This window comes from Planococcus citri, chromosome 1 (genome assembly GCF_950023065.1).
Source record: "Planococcus citri chromosome 1, ihPlaCitr1.1, whole genome shotgun sequence".
Classification (NCBI taxonomy): domain Eukaryota; kingdom Metazoa; phylum Arthropoda; class Insecta; order Hemiptera; family Pseudococcidae; genus Planococcus; species Planococcus citri.
In genome coordinates this window covers 242,078-262,461 of record NC_088677.1, presented here as the reverse complement: position 1 = coordinate 262,461, position 20,384 = coordinate 242,078, and the positions used below count along the sequence as shown (strand labels likewise).

Sequence of the window (20,384 nt, the reverse complement as noted above, 5' to 3'; positions counted from 1 at the left end):
CCTCCGCTCCTCCACACATAATCCGCGGCGGAGCTTGTAACTTAGGTAGGTAAGGTAGGTAGGTAGGTAGGTACTCGTCGTATTTATCTTCTTAGTCGGGCTTACACCTTCCCTTCCGCCCTTCAACCGCTAACCGTGTGGATTCGTAAAAGCGAGAGTTTTGTTTATAGGCATTCGTTTGCGGTCTTATTTTTTTCCTTCGTACGTACGAGTATTTTCGCTTTTACTCGGCACCTAATAAAATATTTTGCCTTCTAATAGACACTAATACCAGCGTTAAATGGCTGCGCTGCGGCAGATTAAAAAATACGCGTCAACTTATTTGCCTATACAGCTCGTTAGATAGGTAGGTAGGTAGCTGGGTACTTAGGCGTGAGTGTACGTGTACGTGTACGTGTATCTGTATAGTGTATACCTATTGCCTACGAAGAAACCACGAAAGAGAGTTGGGTACTCGTCGTACTACTCATCCCGCAGGCCGCATACCTGGGTACTTACCATCTTGTACTCGATCCGTTTCATATACCTATTACCTACCGAGTAAGTACTCGCTTCAATGTACGAGTAGGTATACGAGTATCATGTAGTTTAATATGTAGTTTAAGTCACTCGTAGGCAGAATTGAATTCGAGACACTGAGACAGATTATCGTGTATATAGAGAGGTATATTCGCATGTACACAGAATACAATCTTATAGGTAGGTACATACTACGTAGATACAATAGGTAAATGCAGCGCGCCGTCAAGTAAAGGTTTGGGCCGTAGGCCTACACAGACACAGACACAGACACAGCTAAAGCGTGAATAACAAATTACTCGCTGGACCGTCTATTCGTGGGTCTGGGTATTACTCGTAAATGTAGCTACGAGTACGAGTAAGTACGCCTACGCTCGAATCATCAACACTCAACAACGGTCAGCGGGTACTCGTAATTACTCGTACCGCTACCGGTACATACACGTAACGTGAAATCTATAGGGTAGGCACTAGGCATGAGACATTTGCCATTTGGTGTAAACATTTTAAAAATAAAAAAGTAAAAAGTAGGTAAAAAAAATAGTAAGTATACGCTAATACTAATACAAATAGTAAACAAAACAAAACAAAATACAAAAAATCAAGGTAAGCAATAAGCGTACTGCGTACCGCAGGTAACAAATAAATAGCGCAAGTATTCGCGTTTGCACGTAGCATGTCACGAACGCCGCGCCGCGCCGCGCAGCATGCCGCTTTGCAGAGAAAACAGCGCAGCGGCGGGGCGCTGCGCTGCAAAGGCCCGATGACTGAGTGATGAGGCGATTGGCGCGACGGGGTGGTGGTGGTGGTGGTGGTAGGGATTTTATTTTATAATAAACCTTAGCAATTAAGGGGTTATACCTTGCGGCGGCGTTACTAAGGTCTATTTTAAAATAGGTAGGTACTAGGTATCAGCTCTGTACAGTGTAGACTGGCTAAATACACAGATGTACTCGTACATACACATATAAGGACCTACCTACCTACCTACCTACCTACCTACCTACCTATACCTGCATATGTAAATTTATTCACTCATCGCGCTCGGCTCGGCTCGGCGTACTCGGACGTGATGCACGCTACGTACAAACGTAAAAGTTGGCAACAGAATAAGAAAACAAGATGAAAGAAAAAGGGAGAAAGAAGAGAGACACGAGATGTGAGAAATGAACGAAAGAATGAGGGAAAGAGGGAAAGAGGGAAAGCCAGTGTCTGAGATGGCGAGAGAAAAGTCTGAATAAGTACATATACTATGTAGGTACGTATATGTACTCGTACTCGTACTCGTACTCGTACTCGTATAGGCTGGGTAACATTTTTCATATCACTCGATGCCTCACGCAGGCTGACATTATCATAGATAGCCTACGGAGTGTTCAAATGTACAATATACGTATTACGTACGTACGAGTGCCTATACGAAATTGTCAGTTGTCGCGGTAGGTAACATTAATGATTAGTCCCAGTCGCTGCTGCTCTCGATGTGTTCGTGCACGTGCTCGTGCTCGTGCTCGGGTTCGTGATGATGATGATGTGGTATGGGCACCCAAACCTTTTCCCAGACCGGCTTCCAAACCTTCTTCCAATGGGGCACTTGAATCTCCTTGACGGCCTTCACTTTGCTTTCCTTCCACTCCTCCTTCCATATGAGTTTCTTTTCGGTGATCCATTCTTGTTTCTTGACCGTCTTCCAAATTTCTACCTTCTCTTCTTTCCACTCGAGTTTCTTCTCCGGCACCCAGATCTGTTTCTTTTCGGTGCGCCAAATCTGCTTCCACTCGTCTTTCCACTCGAGCTTCTTCTCCGGCACCCAGATCTCCTTCTTCTCGGTACGCCAGACTTTCTTCCAGGCCGACTTCCAGACGAGCTTCTTGCGCCACAAATCGTGAGCCGTGTACTCCCAGCCGTGCTCGTCTTTGCCGACCTGCTTCTCGCCCGGCACCGCTTCCTTCACCCATTCCGGTATCCAGATTTGCTTCCAGTCCGGCACCTGGTACTCTTTCCACACCGGCACTTTGATCTCCTTCCACACGGGCACTTGGATCTTTTTCCAGTCCGGCACTTGTTCCTCCTTCCACACCGGCACTTCGATCTCCTTCCAAACGGGCTTTTGCACCGTTTTCCAGTCCGGAACCTTTATTTCTTTCCAAATGGGAACGTGAATCTCCTTCCAAGCCGGCACCTGGATCTTCTTCCACACCGGTTTCCAAATTTCTTTATGCTCAGTCTTCCATACTTGCTTCCAGTCCTCCTTCCAGGTGAGCTTTTTCTTCCACACGCCTTCCGGCTCGTGGTGATGGTGGTGATGATCGTGATCGTGATCGTCTTCTATGATTTGCGCCGACCATTCGCCAGAAAAACCGTCCGCGCTGTAAAAACAAAAAGTCAAACCGAAACCATTAGGTACAATCCGCACTCGATACCAGTATGTATTGTATATCATCTGTTCGTTATACCTAAATAGGTACCTATTCTTAATCACGATACCCTGCTCGTAGATTGTAGGTAGACACTATTTGTACGTACGAGTAAGTGTAGCATGCATTACTATTTGTACATATGTACGAGGCCAGGGTGGACCAAAAAGTAAGTTACACGTGGCTGTAGATTTTGAACGGGTGAATATTTTTGAACCAAAATCTTGGCAAATGTAGTTCAAACATTTGACAAGACTTGACAAAATTTATTTTGCATTTGGACGCGTTGTTCGTTTTTTACAGCGTTATTAGTAAAGTATCGTCGAAGAAATTTCCTCCAAAAACGCGATATTCGAGAAAAAAATTAATTTTTTAAGCTGGAAAAAGAAAAATGTATCGGAAAATTAATTGAAAACCACTCGAGACATAATGTACCAACATTATTTTGATTCGAGCACGAGCAGCATCCATAAAAAGTAGATCGTTCGGTGATAATCTGCTGAACATTGGCCTTCCACGGAGGCACTCGGCACCTGAAATTTTTCGACCATCGCATGAAAAGTCTACAGCGCCAAATCGCTTCCGAACTTGAAATAACATTAGTACGATATGTTTTGAGTAATTCGTCACCAAAAAAAAAATTTTTTTTTGGCCAAATACCACTTTTGGAGGAAATATTTGTATCAGCACTGTACTAATAACGCTGTAAAAAACGAACAACGCGTCCAAATGCAAAATAAATTTCGTCAAGTCTTGTCAAATGTTTGAACTACATTTCCCTTAATTTTGGTCAAAAAATGTTCACCCGTTCAAAATCTACAGTCACGTGTAACTTACTTTTTGATCCACCCTCGTATATGTACAGGGTGCCCAGAAATATCGAGCACCCCTAAAAAAGTTTTCTACCAAAATATGTACTTTGGTTGGTCACGGTGAATGATACGAGTTGGCGTAATAATGATAGCGCATGATTGGTTGTTGGACTGGAGAGATAACATTCCACCAATCATACGCATCTATTTAACCGTTCACGTTGCCAACGTACGCGTATATTTTTAATGAAAAACTTTGTTTGGGGTGCTCGATATTTGTGGGCCGCCCTGTAGTTGCGTTACGCCTCATATGTGATATGTACCACCTACATACTTAGTTGGTTCGCAGTTCGCAGTTCGCACGAGAGCAGCGCAAATCTACGCATCGCATATCTAGGTATGTTGGCCTATGACGAAAGTAAATTTATGCAAATAAAAGAACAAGAAGAAAAAAGAAGAAAAAAGTAGGTAGGCGAGTAAATAGCTGGTACAAGTTTTACGTCCTAGTGGAAAGCTCCATAGCTCCATTGAGAAATGCGCGTGAAATAGACATTGCCCATTGCCCATTCGCCCATTCAGCAAAACGTAACCAAGAAAATGAAATGAAATTACATAAATACGGTAGGCAAGGTAGATACTCGTACGAGCAGTAAAGGTGGAACGTGGATACCGGTCGCATTCGCATTCGCATTCGCATCGTCCAATTATTCGTAAAAAGTCGAATATCCGAGTCTATGTCTACGTCTACGTCTACGTGTACGTGTATGTGTATTACGTGAGCGGCGTCTACCTCATACCTGCAGCTATATAATTAACCTGGGTGCAAAGATGCGCGTACTCGTACTCGTACTCGTACTCGTTCTGTACGCAATAAATACGGATGTCCAGAGTCCAGGTCCAGTCCAGTCCAGGCCAGTTGAATCGAGTCCAGTGTCCAGTTCAAACCTATTGCTCGCGGCTATAGCGATACGCCACCATCGCAATAGTTACCTACTTCGACAGACATACTCGTAATGCACACGCACACGCACACGCACACGCACACGCAAATGCAAAATACATCGAAATGTAGATACGAGTAGGCCTACATACTAACTTAGATACATTTCTACTCGTATACTCGCGCAATATGCAAAAGAAGAAGAAGAAGAAGAAGAAGAAAATAAAAACGCCGCCTGTCTCGCTCATACGTAATATAGGAACCTGAAGTAAAGTACGAGTACAAGTACGAGCAAAATGAAGTGAAATACGAGTGTTTATGTATTTGTACTCGTACTCGTACTCGTAGTCAGACTGGGCGAAGCTGCTCCTCCGTACGCTTCGTCCGACCATACAATTATTGCGTAATCGATTTTGCGGACATGGAATCGTCTGGTAGGCACATCGCACACGCTATAGCTATAGCCATAGCTATAGGTACGATGCTACTACGATTATTCCACTTTTTTTTTTAGTTCGATTACCGCCGATTCAAAATATGTATCTATCGGAACGTGAATGCGAACGCGAACGCGAACGTGACCTACGACCTGCGACCTCTGCGATGACCCATGTTATGTACTCGTAGTCTTACGTACCTACTTCGTAATTATCCACCCATATGCGTAAGCGTAATGCGTATGTACGTACATCTACATACATAGAGAGTATGTTTACTACCTGTACTTGCGACTTTTTTTTCGTAACACGACGAGCGCGAGCGACGACACTGTCAAAATCAATCATCGTTATGGTTTCGGCCTACGGGTAGTACTCGTTGGCGAATTTTTTTTTAATTTTTATTTTTGGATAGCGCAGCCTACGATTTTTGAAAAGTTTTAGCATTAGCACATCGGCATCGGCATCCGCGTTCATCCAACTCAAAACAAACGATCGTCTTCGGCCTTCGCATCGCGTTAAGTAAAAGTATAGGTACCTACATAAGTACTCGTATACGCGGTTGAATGTTTATTCCTTTCGCGATACTGCGAATTGGTTTTTTGAAGAAAAAAAGTTGCCTACGAGACTACGAGTAATGCCCTATTGCCTGGTAGGTTCTACCAGTATGATTACGCATTAGCACTTTCGCACCTTGAGAAAGATGGTCAAATTTTTGGCCACATATGGCGGCGAAGGCGAAGGCGAATGCAGCGTAGGTTCTCCAATGCGTATGCGTACGCGTGCGACATCGGTTACCTTATCACGCTGTTTTTCTACCCCTCATCGAAAAAATATCCTTTAGGTACCTACGTACATCCTACATTGTTCGTTTTTCATCTTTTTTCTTGGGTTAATTTTTGCCCATACCCCATACCCCATACCGATACGAATGTTGCGTCGCGTCGCGTCGCGTCGTCGTCGTACGAAAAACGAAAAATCTGCTAGCACTTTTGACCGGTAGTACACTGAAATTTGTTCTACAACTTAAGAGTAGCTATGTTTCGTGGAATTTTGTCCAGAGCCGCTTGTTTGCTTGTTTTTCGTGCCGATGCCGCTTTCAATGTTATCGTTGCTTTAATTCTTTTGATTAAAAAAAAAAATGCCGATTGTGAGATGCAAATTACTCGTAATTGGCCGTATTCGCCGTGTAACGTCCAGTTTCAGTAGCTACTTTAACGAGTTACCTAGGTGTAGGTACCTAATACTTGTACGTAGTAAAATGGAGTTGGTTATTCGGTTTTTGAATATACCTAATCGAGTAATACTTAATTGGCCCTTCTGCGTTGAAAGTTTTCCGCTCAATTTAAGTAATGAAGAGAGAGGCCTTGAAAAATATGCGATTACGAATAGCGAATATCGAATACGTACGTACCTTTTTTTGGTTCTGGCGTTTTTGTCGGCGGCTGATGCTGACGCTGACGCTGGCGCTGGCGCAGGCGGAAGCGGTGTACTGTAAGTTAATGTGACCACCACGCACAACAGGCCCTGCAAAATACAAGCGCATACGCGTTTTAATAGGTATGAAATTTTTTTTGTACCTACGTAGGTGCCAGGTGGTACTCGTATCTGTCCTAGCCTCATGTATCAAAAAAGTTGCAAAGCCTACTGGCTCAAAACTAAAAGTAAGTAAAGTATCCCTATACTACCTAGTAGGTACCTACCTATACATACTCGTATTACCAAACTGCATATTCGAATACATATACCTATAGCGTTGCACAACTTAATGTCACACCTCACATCTCACACATCTCGACCTCGTACACACACCACACGGTTGACGGTATTATGGTTCTTGCTCTTGCCTTCTTGGTTCAGGTGTCAAATTTCAGAGTGACCTGTGACCTGTCAAGGCTACGCGCCTACGCCGCATTGTGGGGGTGTGCTGGGGTGCTGGGGTGCTGGTGCTACCGTCGAAAGAATTCGAAGAAATTTATCGCTTTCCCTATAGGTACCTAGCCTACCTACCTATGTTGTATACGTAACGTACAGGGTGCCCAGAAATATCGAGTACCCCAAAGAAAGTTTTCTGCCAAATACTTCGGATTGGTCACAGTGAAAGATGATAATTATAGCACATGATTGGTTGTTGAACTTGAGAGATAACATTCAACCAATCATATGCATCTACATATTTCACGTTGCCAACCTACGCGTATATTTCTAATGAAAAACTTTTGTTGGGGTACTCGATATTTCTGGGCACCCTGTATGTTGCAATTTTGACGAGAAGTACCCACCTATAGACCTACGTAAACTGTAAACTGTAAACTGCGAAGAGCAAGTGCCCAATGCTCATCCTATGTACGAGTACCTAGGTACATACTCGTATTTTGTGCTATTGCTACTACTGCGAGTCCGAGTATTATGCCATAGTTTGCAAGAGTAAGTACGAGTATGTTGCACATTGAACTTGTAGGTACTCGTATCTGCTCTACCTGCCTTTAATTGTACATACAAATATTTGTATCAGCCTATTCATGTAAGTAGGTAGGTAGGTAGGTAGCTTAGCTAGGTACATACTTGGAGTTGTACTTTTACGAGAACCAGTACCCAGCGAATGTCTCAATAAAGCTAGGTAGCTACATACTTATGTAAAACGTATGCAGATTTGCATATGTACTCGCGTACATCATAAAATACAGGATACCCACACGTACAGTAGTACCTAGTTGAATACAACAGTCCCAGCAGCCGTGTGTGTGTGTGTGTGTTTACAATGTAAGTACATATATGCATGTACAAGAAATATTACATTAGATTACCTACATTTCATTACGTACAATCGTTGGCAGATACCTATACGAGTAAGTACATATATGATACCATTGCAAGGTGTGCTAATCTTGTTTTTTGTTTTGTTTTTTTTTTACAGTTTACGCGTTGAAATTGACGCTTGTGCGAGTACCTAAGTAATTATTCGCGTACGCGTACGCGTACGCGTACCCATCATTTACACCTAGCGAGCATCTTCTACGTAGATGGGTATTACGGGTACCTACTATTTTCAATTAAATGAACGAATAATAAACGAACGAATGAATGCAACAACTATCCGTATCCGTATCCACTTACCGTATAATTGGTGAAATTAAAGGGTACCTAATTAAGTAAGTACCTACCTATATACCTGCGCTATTACCTACCAAAGTACTTTGCACAAAAAACGAATATTCAGGTAGCGCTCGTAAGTGGCGCAGATCTAACCCATCATCATCTATGTACAAGTACAAGTAAACTTACTATCGATTCGAGCAAATTTACAGTGAAACATTGCCAAAAACCAATCCCTATTGACAAAATTATGCTTAAAAGCACGCGTCACAATGCGTGATTTTGGACTGGTGTAAAAGCGCGCATTATCGCGTTAAAAAATTTTTCCAAGTCCTAAAATTGATAACATTTCTGCAAAAATAATTTCCAGTCGTATAAGCTGCGAGGTAGCCGAGTGAGTTAAGCACTCTGCACAACGCAGTAACCGGGTATTGAACCCCGCAAGCGGAAATTTTTCAATTTTTTTTTTTCATTTTTTTGAAAAAATTATCTATCGAGAATGTCTTAAAGTTCAAAATTAATCGGTAGATAGGTAGTATCGGCAGCGAGTTACGAGCAATTTTTCTGCTAAAATTTCCGCACTTTTTGTACATATGTATGTACTTTTAGTTTGCTTTCAAGCATGCTATTCACCGGCTTCACTCCTCCACCTTCCCAATTCAGCACCCATATATGGGCGCTGAATTTCATTTTGGTAGTTTTCACGACATTTTTTTCAAAACAGAAAAACCCAAAAATGTTAGAGGCTCTAGAAAGACTCGAGACTACCGCTTTTCGATTAAGTACGTAGGTGTAGGTGTAGGTGTAGGTGAAAAAATATGATTTTGTTTTTTCGCGTGTTTTAGATAGGCAAAAAATACGTCAATTTGAAGCTTTTACAGAGAGCTTTGAAACGAGAGTAACATCGGTTTACTTTTCACACTTTTCAATCAACTTTTCACTTTTCATTTCACCAAAATTACTTTTCTGAAGAGTGCATGCGCATCTCTAATGGTCGGAGAAAATCGTCGTATACTGACGTTCTGGCGGAAGCGAGGAGGGAAGGTAGGGCAGGTCACATTACACAAATTGAAAAATTCTACGAAATCGTATCCTCGAAAGACGAAAAACTGGTACCAACGGTATTACGCGTAGGTAAGTAGGTAGCTAGGTACTTACTTATTTCAAGTTTGAGAAACAAAAAGAGGTAGGGAAAATTGAAAATTCTGAGTTGCAAGCGTCGATGGTGACCGGTGACCGGTGAGGCATAGCGTAAGTATGTAGGTAAGGTACTAGGTACACGTACCGTACAACGAGTATTTTACTTTTTGAAATAAGTTACCTATCGGATAATATAATGATGGCTTGTTTTGTACGAGTAACGAGTACCCAATGTACCTAGCGAGAGATTGATATACGTAGGTAGATACGAGTATGTACATTCGAGTGAGCACGAGATAGGTATAGGAGGGTAAGTACCTACCTAATTAGGTAGATGCTACGCAGATAGATACGAGTAAATAAACAAATATATACTATATACTATATACTATATACTGTTAATACTGACCAGCGTGTAAAGCAGCATTTTGATATTGGTAATTGTTGGCGGCGACGCGACGCGGATAACACCAACACGCAAACTTTTTTTTTCAACACATACGCATAGACACAGGAGATTACCAGACGGTAGGTCTAGGTAGGTACGCGGTTTACGCGTCCGTAACTCGCGCAAATGAATCTTCCTTTCATCTGCTTGTTACGTTTTATATGGTTAATTTTTTTTTACGCGAACCATCGTCGCGTCCGCCCCTCCGCACCTCGCACCTCGCACCTCGTACTCTTCTCTTTTACTCTCACTCATTACGAGAGTTGCCACTTGCCAGCCTGCAGCACTCGGGTAGTAGGTACCGTAGAGGTAGAGGTAGTGAGTGTAAGTAGTCCGGCAGTGGCTGCGGCCGCGGCCGAGGCGGGGCGGTGCGCAGGGTGCAGATACCAATTGTAAATACCCAACTTATTGTGGAATGTTCAAAAAGTTATTAACTAGTTTTCATGCAACAACTAGATATTCTACTCGTACTTACTACTACTCACCTACATAAGAGTACGAGTACGAGTACGAGTACCTATACCCCTTATAGCCAATGCTGTCGCCACTGCTGCTGCTGCTGCTGCTGCTGGAGAAAAACACACTTGCGACAAGATTTCACGAATACGGAAATGAAAAGTCCAACTATAACAACAAATATTGTTCGCATGCACCCGTGTGTATACTGTATACCTAGAGCTGATTGTCCTGACGGCTAATTCTACGTAAACATCCACTCCTCCTCCTATAAGGAACCTATTTTACTCGTATGAAGCCGTGCTAGCCGTAATGTATTCAAAGTCCAAAGTACCAGTACCTATTAACCATTCATTCGTCATCGTACATATGTGACCCGCTCTGACAAAACCGACCGTTTCGACAAAAAAAAGTGTCCAAAATAATGATGTTTAAAATGAGTTTTAAGGGTTGAAAGATCAGATTTTTGAGAAAAAAACATTTTTTGAAATTTTGTCGAAATGGTCGGTTTTGTCAGAGCGGGTCACATATGGTATTCTACGGTAGCCTACTCGTTTATACTCGTACTCGTACTTTTACCCCGATTGCTTCGTAAGGCGCAGCGCCACGCCACGCCACGCCACGCCACGCCGCAGAGCAGGAGGGATGGAGTGGTGAAAAAAGTCAAAACCACGCGGCACATAAATAATATGCAAACTGCAAACTCGCATAAATGGCGACGGAGATGATCGAAAACGATAACACGCCAACGAAAAATGTCATCACCCGAGTCGATAGTATCGATACCTACAGACGCAAGAGTATACACTAGTACAGGGTTGGTACCGGCTTCGAAAAAGTGCGAAATACGAAAATGGCGTAAAATTTCTTCACCACGTAGCACGTATAGAACGAAATAGCGAAAAAAGTGCGAAAATTCTTTCGAAACTATAAAAAAGTGCAAAATTTTGGCGTGTCGAGACCTCCGCATTAAATATTATTTTTTTGTATCTCGAAAATTGGGCATTTTCTAAAGCTTTCGGCTTTCACCCTCCTTTCGCTCGGTCAAAATCGAATATTCTCCAACAACGGTATTATTCCGTCCTCTTTTCAAATTTTATTTTCACAGACCAACAGACCAAAAGCCTGAAATAAGAAAAAATGAAAAAACCGCGAAAAACAGGTAGGTACTGTTACGTAGAGAATTTACAAAAAAAAAATAAATACCGTTATTGACTTCGACACGAATAGAACCAACAAGCTTACTAAGAGAAAAAAACATTTAAAATTGCCGAGGTAACAGAAAAAAGCTGAGCTTGCCGAAAATAAATCGCGTGATTTAACGGTATATCGAAAATATGGAAGGGAATTTTTTGGCGATTTATCCATATATTGTGATCGAGTTTGGCAGTCGAGAAAAAAAGAAAAAAAGTTAGAAATTCGCACTTCTGATCGATCGGGCAAATGAGTAACAACTTACGATAATCGAGCCGAAAAATAAGAACATTAAGAACAACATTGAGTCTTCCACTTCTCGTCCGTTTATAGAATTAATTTTGAAAAAAAGAGGTTCGGTGTTCTTTGTTTTTTTATACTGTGGTTTTTTGTCGAAACATATTGTTGATATTATTTTATATGGAAGAAATCTCGTTAAATATTTCGTCGTGTCAATAATTTACATATTCGAGAAGATATTACCAAATAGTTCGATTTTTTCAATTGTGTTGACTGTTATACATTGGAAAATAAAACGAGGAAAAAATCTTGCCGAACATTCCATCGTGTTGATTATTTTTCATCGAAGAAATTTGCTGAGCCGATTTGAAATATCGTTGAAAATTCCGAGGTCTCGAGATCAATTTATTTTCGAGAAAAGCGTCCAAATCCCCCCTCACAGTACCTAACGAAAAAAAGGTGTGAATTTCTGATTTTTGATTTCAGTCCCGCTAACCTCGCAATAGAATAGAACAATATGGTAGATACCTCGATGGTACCTAATTCAAATTTTTTGTAATTTTACGCATAGGTAAAAGCGTCGTTATTGAAAATTTTAAATTATTCGGCATTTTTGCTTTCAACTCGCCTTTTCAAAATTTGTTCGAACCACATCCGGCTACTTAGGTGGAAAAATCCGTGAGCGGGGGGGGGGGAGAAGGGATCTGTGGAAAAAGTAGAAAAAATTTCAGTCTCGCCCCCTCCCCCCCCCCCCCCCCTCCCAAGACACGTCTTTTCATATTTCGTAACGCCGGGTCAGCATATTCAAACCAGACGAATTCTGCAGGCTTTAGTCTCACTTGGAATACGATATTTCTTATTTTTCAATTTCAATAAATACGAGTACCTACCATAGGTTAGGTACTGAAGAATTTGTAAGCGTTGGCGTTACGTATCGAATGCTTACACAACTATACGAGTAAATTGATAAGGTGCAAATTTACTCGATGCTACGATTATAGCTCTCGCCTACGGCTCGTATTCGAAATTTAAAATACATACATAAAACATTCGTAATCCTGTAATTCCTGTACTAGGTAGTAGGTACCTACACGAACAGCGAACACGTGTACTATGCGATGCGTTTCCATGGGTGGTCGCTGCGCCGGGTCACTTTTTCGTCGCGAGTTGCCGATTTTTTCACCAAAAAAAAACACGCGCGCATTTTTTCCTACAATCGCGGAGCGGAAGAGGGGTATAATTTCGACGTCGCCGTCGTAGTCGGAGATGGTCACCAAAAATTCCTCGCCGAGAACAATGTTCGGGACCAATTTTGATTGCTAAAATGAGACGGTTGCGGACGCGAAGAAAGGCATGTCAAGGGACCGGAAGAAATCAGCGTTATACTCGTATCCGAAAGCGTTATAACGAGCTCTTACTGTATTTTTAAATTTTTTTGTTTGTCGAAAAATCGAGTAAGTAAAATACGTACGAGTAGCTACTAGCTAGGAGTAGGTACGTTTTCCGACTGTTTCGAGATCGCCCACGCCCAGTCTAAATCTGACGTCCATTTGGAAGGCGGTTGATCTTTTTTCGAAAATTGACGAATTTTCACGAAAATTCGCATTTCCTCGAACGACGCCGTGTACCTACGAGTAGGTTGTAATTACTAATTTCGAGGGGTGCTCGGCAATCTCGAATTAGCCAGAAATCGTCAGCCGAAATTCACTTTTCGAAAACGGCGCGGCCGCGGCCGCGGCCGGGGAGATATGGAAATCTAACGCGACATCACACTTTACCGAAGATGAATTCGCCTTCCAGATAAACCTCTCGGGTTTCGCCGTTTCGGCCTTGATTTGGACACGATTCGCGGCGAAACAAAGTTTTTTTTCTTCAAAAAAGCGAATTTGCGATTGATGTTTTCTTAAAATGCTGTAACATGTTCGAAATTAGTAGGATTTATTAGCCGATTAAAAGTTGAACGATCGAGTTGAGGAATTTTCACGCTGGGTACCTACATTTTTAATGACGATGACGCTAATAAAACGCGAATCAATTTGACCCGTCTTCGTATTAGTGTGCACTGTGCAAGTTGTTTGTGGAAAGGGAAAGGGCGATAAAGTTTCTGCCAAATAATAAGAGACACGCATACAAACGTACGCGTACATTTATACGTAGTGGATCTATGTAATATTGTACTAGTATCTACCGGTATACGGTATATACGTATATCGCTGCATGATGATACCAAATACGAGTACCTCTACCTATACCTATACCCACGAGTACGTTGGTAATAGATTTAGATATATGTACTTATCCAGATCCACTACTGGTGAGTGGTGATGAATTGATGATGTACTCGTATATCCATTACCCACGCACAATCACACATAGGTGCCTTACCTACCGATACGAGTATGATGATGATGATGATGACGGAGGACGTAATACATATAATCGTAATACTTAGGTATGTAGATGTACGTAGGTACTCGTAGTTGATAGACGATGGCTATTTAGGAAGATATAGGGCGCTGTCCTGCCGCCTGCCGCCTGCCGCGTTGACTGCCCTGCCGTGCCATGCCATGCCACCGAGGCCACGGCGAACCACTATAGGCACAACAAACGTGAAATGGTAAAATTAAATTAAAAATAATAAACCGGGTACCGCTCATCTCATTCTGTTCTTTTCGTCTTCTTCCACCTGTTTCCATCATTCCATGTACCAGACTAGAGTCGAGAATGTGTGTATTCGTAATTCATAAAACAGTCACGATGACCTAATAACGACTCTGCCTCGCAAAGTGTGCGCCGAGTACATACGCGTATGGCGTATACTCGACTACTCGTAGCTAAGTACACGTAATAGTTATCGTTAAAATACTTGCATAGCTAGGTACGCATTATAATTTATATATTTTTTTTACATATTATTATATTGATTTTAACTTGGCTGCGTAATCTCTACATCTACATAATTATACTTAACGTACTACGAGTTACGAATACATATTACTGGTGTGTGCCTTTTTCTCACACATCTTCATCTACTCGTACATACGAGTATTATACGAGTATACGCCTATACGGTACCTATAACTATCCTAATATGTACACTCCCGCCGTAGGGTGGTCCTTATTTTCGAATTTTCGAATTTTTTTGATTCCTCCCCCCAAAGTTGTTCCCTTGTATGAGAAAATGAATCCCTGAAAATTTTAGCCGGATCGGATAATATTAACCCGTGCCGCAGAGGATCTGAAATTTTAGAACTGGTAGACCGGGCCGCGTAGCCGTTGTATTTTCCCACGAGAGCTGCGCGGCGTTGTTCGTGTTTTCCCCTAACACGCATATTCCATAGTTTTATGTTCGGCTGGATGCAGTGAAAAAATTTTTTTTTGATAAGAAGGTCTCCTTTGGCCCTCAAATAAACATCTAGAGTATAATCGGCATCAGAAAATATTTTGAGGTGATTGAGATACAATTTCTGAAAAATGCTCAAAATTAACATAGGAAAAATTCATCAATTTTCAATTTTGAAAATGTAATGCCAAAAAAAGGATACCAAACAATGTCAAAAGAAACTCCAAACCAGTGTTACCAATTTTGGATTAGCCGCCTGTTACAGCTATTACATCATTGCATCAATATTTGTTCATTATAAAAAATTTTGAGGGACATAGCCTTTTGGCATGATTTTGACAAATGTCACCCCTGTGAGCTATCAGGGAGCAATCTAAAATTGGTAACACTGGTTTAGAGTTTCTTTTAACATCGTTTGGTATCATTTTTTGGTATTACATTTTCAAAATCAAAAATTTGTTGGAATTTTTCTATGTTGATTTTGAGCATTTTTCAGAAATTTTATCTCAATCACCTCAAAGTATTTTCTGATGCCAATTATACTCTAGGATCTTTATTTGAGGGCCAAAGGAGACCTTCTTGTCAAAAAAATGTTTTTCACTACATCCAGCCGAACATAGAACTATGGAATATGCGTGTTAGGGGAAAACACGAACAACGCCGCGCAGCTCTTGTGGGAAAATACAACGGCTACGCGGTCTACCAGTTCTAAAATTTCAGATGCTCCACGGCACGGGTTAATATTATCCGATCCGGCTAAAATTTTCAGGGATTTATTTTCTCATACAAGGTAACAACTTTGGGGGGAGGAATCAAAAAAATCCCAAAAAATTTTTTTGACCATATAAATAAGGACCACCATGTACAGATACCAACTGCCCTAATTTCCAACACTAACAGTTTTTTCAATATTTCTGATAGAAAATATGTACATATGTATGTAGGTAAAAGTAGTAAAAGCGAACACGTTTTCTGATAACTCGGATCATGGGCCGGGCTGAGCCGCCGGGCCGCCGGGCCGTCTTCCTGATGCGAAAATTCTCATCTTACGCCCTTCGTTTGACCATTCACGCAATTTTTCGAAATGCCACACATTATGGTACGTCCGCGTATCGGTTTCAACATTTTTCCATTTAGTAAATTACGAATATTGACACATTTTGTACCGGGGCCTGTTTCTTTTCCACTTTCAAACCAAAAAAAAGGTGCCATCTTTGAAACTTGCATAAATTCAAAAAGGTACGCCTCGATGCGAATTATAATATGTATACGTACGTATATGTACCTATAATTATGTAAATTTGCAAAACTGTCGGATCATGTTTTACTTCGCTACAAAAACCAGGGTTGGGTATCTACGCGTAGAATAACCTATTCTACATTTTGGTGTAGAATGCGTAAAATTTGATGTAGAATGTGTAAAATGTGTAGAATGCGACAAAATCACCCATCTGAAAGCCAAATCTACTTTTTGATTATGTAACCTGATTATAAAATAAATGATGGAAAAAATAAAGTTTTTTTTATTCGACAAAATTGATATTCCGTTCTCTTGGCAAATACTTTTTAGTCTCCTTCCCTTCCCCCTCACCCACAACACGAAAAACCCCCCTGGCCAAAAATTCAGCTCGATTACGCCGTAATTTCGACGAGTCAATTTTTGGCCCGAAATGCAGCTTTTTTACTCGAAAAATGACTCGTCGAAATTTACGCGGCAGCGAGTTCAGTTTTAGGCGGTGGGGGTGGGGACGGAGGCGGGGAATTCATTTCCGCTGTCAAAATGTCGCTACGGCGCGACGCTTCCTTTTACTCGAAAATTGCACTTTTTGATAACAAAATTTACGTTAAAAAAACCGCACCAAATTTTGCACTTTCGATGACGTTAATTTTCTGATCCATTCGGGGATGAATTGAAAAATTAACGTCGTTTTTGGATTCAACGTGCTCAAATTAGTCAGAAACCGTCGTGAAAAATGCAAAGTTTGACTACTTTTTTTCAGCTCATTTTGAGTCCAATAAATGGCAAATTTCCAGTAGAAGGAAACCCGCCCGTAGCCCAATTTTCAGCTCGGTGAAAATCGGACGCCGGAAATGAATTCGCCGTCCCCAAAAACCCCCTGATTGGCGACAAAAAGTTTTTATGCCCAAAAAAATGTACGAACTGACCCCTTTGCATTTTTGAAAATCGAGTGGACGCGGGTGGTTTTCGACTAATTCGAGGTCGCCGAGTCCGAATCCGGTGTTCATTTTTGTCGAGAGACGCTGCTTCAGTGAGAAATTGCGCCCATTTTGCCGAATACGAGTCCGATTGCAAAACAAACGTCATTTTTGTGTTCAGCGTGCTCGAATTAGTCGGAAAACGTCGTTAAAAATGAAAAATTTGACGATTTTTTCCCAGCTGATTTCGAGTGCAAAAATGGCGAATTTTCAGCAGGAGGAAGCGTCGCGCGTCGTCGGGACTATGTGACACCGGAAATGGATTTGCCGTCCCAAAAAAACCCTGCTAGCTGGTGGGCTAGCCGCTAGCAGCGCCCGCGCCCGACGGTTTACAAGGCTGCAGCCAATACAACACCGTGACATTGCACCGGTGGTTATGCCGCGCTCAAAGGTGGCAGGCGCGAGGCGAGGCGAGGCGAGGCGAGGCGGTGCGAACTTGTAAACTGCGAACCAACAATCGCCGTCGTCGCGCCGGTATGACGCGTGTTTTCATCTTTTAAAATTATGTAGGTACTTACTTTTTCTTCATTCGAACTGTAACGCTAAAATTACCGCGATATACTATAGGTGCTCGAAATTGAGCCTTAAAATGGCGTTGGACGATTCGATTTTTCTCGACGATTTGCGACTTAATTCGAGGTCGCCGCGCCGCGCCGTGCACAAAAGTAAAGTCCAAATCGAGCCTCGTTACGCACTCCGGCACTCGTCGGTTCTGGGTTCTCGATACTCGATGAAGATGGATATTGGATAGCGACGCTCAAACTGGATAACAGCTTCGTGACTCGGCGCGCGCGACTTGGAAATTGCTCGGCCGCGGCAGTTGAATTTTTTACGACCATTTCTGACTATGTAATTCGAGGTCACCGAGCGATATGAAATGCCGTTCAATTCTCGATGACTGACGCGACGCGACGGAAGCATCGGCGCCGCTGAAATTGGAAGCCACGTCCGGACTCGGCGACCTCAAATCACTCGGAGAAGACCTCTCACTCGAATATTTTGGAAATGGAGAAAATTCAAAAACTGTTGGCGGCGCGGCGCGGCGTGGTGCGGATCCAAGAGCGCAAGAATGAGTCCGGTTTCGTAGTTGAAAATAATTTGACACCAGATTCGGTCTCGGCGACCTCGAAGGAGGTACCTAGACCTGCTCGGAAAACACCTTTTACTCGAATAACTAAATTTTGATTTTTGAGGTTTACCCAAGATTTGTTCACGCGCAGCGCAGTTGGAATTTTTGATGCTTCATTTCCTTAGTGTACGGTTATAGTGAAGCAGAGCCGCGCAGAGCCAAGCAAAGTCACTAACGTTGAAACATGGATAAAAAGGTTGACGAGACCTTTCACCAACGCATAGCCACGCTTTCAAGAATGGCAATCGCTATTCTTTACAGCGCGGCTCTGCTAGGCTCGTCCTTCCACCTTTTTTCCATGTTTCTAGCTTGGTGACTTTGCTTGGCTCTGCTCGGCTCTGCTTCACTATAACCGTACACTTAGCTGTTTAGTGTTTTATGTGTTATGAAAAATCTTTGCAATTCGATGGGATTGCCGAGTAGGTCTAGGTACGTCTACGTCGCGTTGATACCAGTAGATAGGAATAGGAGAACGTGTACGCTGTACGTGTTAGGTGATGCGTATTTTACCTTGAGTATGTTCTGGTTGCACGAATGGGAAAGGAGACTGTGGCTGTGGCACCAGGCAGCACGTAGCGATGCGGTGGGCAGTAGGCACGCAACGCATTTACGGGTTACGGTCTCGTGTCGATGTCGTGGCATGCGGCTGCGGCTGCGGCGCGGATCCGGCTCGCCCTAGTGGCTGCAGATGGACACTCGAGCACCTCAACCGCAAATACCAGCGAGTAAAGTACCTACGCAGATTGCTGGTGCGAATGTAGAAAAATGAAAATCTCACTTTAACAACGTCGGGTGTGTGGCTGGCTGGCTGGCTGGCTGGCTGCCCCGGTGTGGTATCTACTCGTATGTTCGCTGTGTGTAATTCAAATTACAACGACGTAGCACGTGGTATTGCTGCTGCGGCTTGTTTGCGTGTAAGTACCTATTACGAGTACCTATACGAGTATAATATGTACGAGTACGTTGTACATGTAATGCAAGTTTCACGTAGGTACGAATACGACGAAAACTGGATGTGTGCATCTACGAGTATCGCCTATCGCCTATCGTCGTGCGTAGCTCTAGCTATCTAATCGTTGATTGGCGAGCGATTACTTACATCCGAGAGATCCGACTATTGCATGTACGAGTAGGTAGTAGGAACATACTACATAGGTAGCAAGTGCTACGTGCGAATCTCGATATAGGAAAAAAAAAACCACAAACCGTCTCGCATTTCATATTCCATCGGCTGCGAGAAATCTGTAAACAGCCAAAGCGGGTGCTAGACGATAGACGATACCAAGTGCGAGTAGGTAGGTAGGTTTTTCAGTTTTCACATTAGAAATCTCTCTCGTCTCTCGGCAGTCGGCAGTCGGCAGTCGGTTTTATCGTCGCAGCTTCGTGTTCGTAGGATAGAAAACGACGCAAGAAGAGCATAAAACACAGACACACGAGCGCTCGGTAAGCCAAATGGTAAAATCGTAATTCGTAAGAGTGCGACATCGACATCGACGACCGGTAACGAGTCGAGTCAAGTCGAGTCAAGTGAAGTGAAGTGACGCGCATCGCGTGTGTACCTACTCTACGTTTACGTGTAAGGCCTCAAAGGTCCGATACGTAGCTACGCGAGTGTACTGGACAATTTTTGCAAAATAGTTGGCAGTAATACGAGTAGGTATGTCTATACTCGTATATGTGTGATGTACGCGGGCTACGACTGCGACTCGCGAGCAGCTAGCACTTGAGATACGTACGTCTACGTATACCTTCTTGGGCAGCATGAATGCAATCGGCGGAGCCGACACTCATTTTTCGGTGAGTATACGCTATACGCTATACGCTATACGCTAATAGGCATCTCAAGGCTCAGGCCTACTTTTGGGCATCCTCCGATTACGAGAACGAGATCGCTATCAAACAGATGAACGATTACGTCCATCCTACCTTTTCTTTCCTTTTCATTTCGTAACAGATGATAGAAATTCAAGTTGTGTTTTTCTCGCAAATTTGCGTC

The 20,384-nt window shown here is 42.6% G+C and overlaps 1 protein-coding gene across 1 annotated transcript; it reads right to left on the bottom strand.

The window, feature by feature from the left end:
• Positions 1-645: 645 nt before the first annotated feature.
• Positions 646-9,963, bottom strand: LOC135843526 (uncharacterized). The gene is made up of 3 exons (XM_065361464.1): positions 9,771-9,963; positions 6,540-6,652; positions 646-2,888 (listed from the first exon to the last, which is right to left on the bottom strand). The coding sequence occupies exons 1-3, from the start codon at positions 9,786-9,788 to the stop codon at positions 1,976-1,978; spliced, it is 1,044 nt and encodes a 347-aa protein (XP_065217536.1). The 5' UTR covers positions 9,789-9,963; the 3' UTR covers positions 646-1,975.
• Between the last annotated feature and the right edge of the window lie 10,421 nt (positions 9,964-20,384).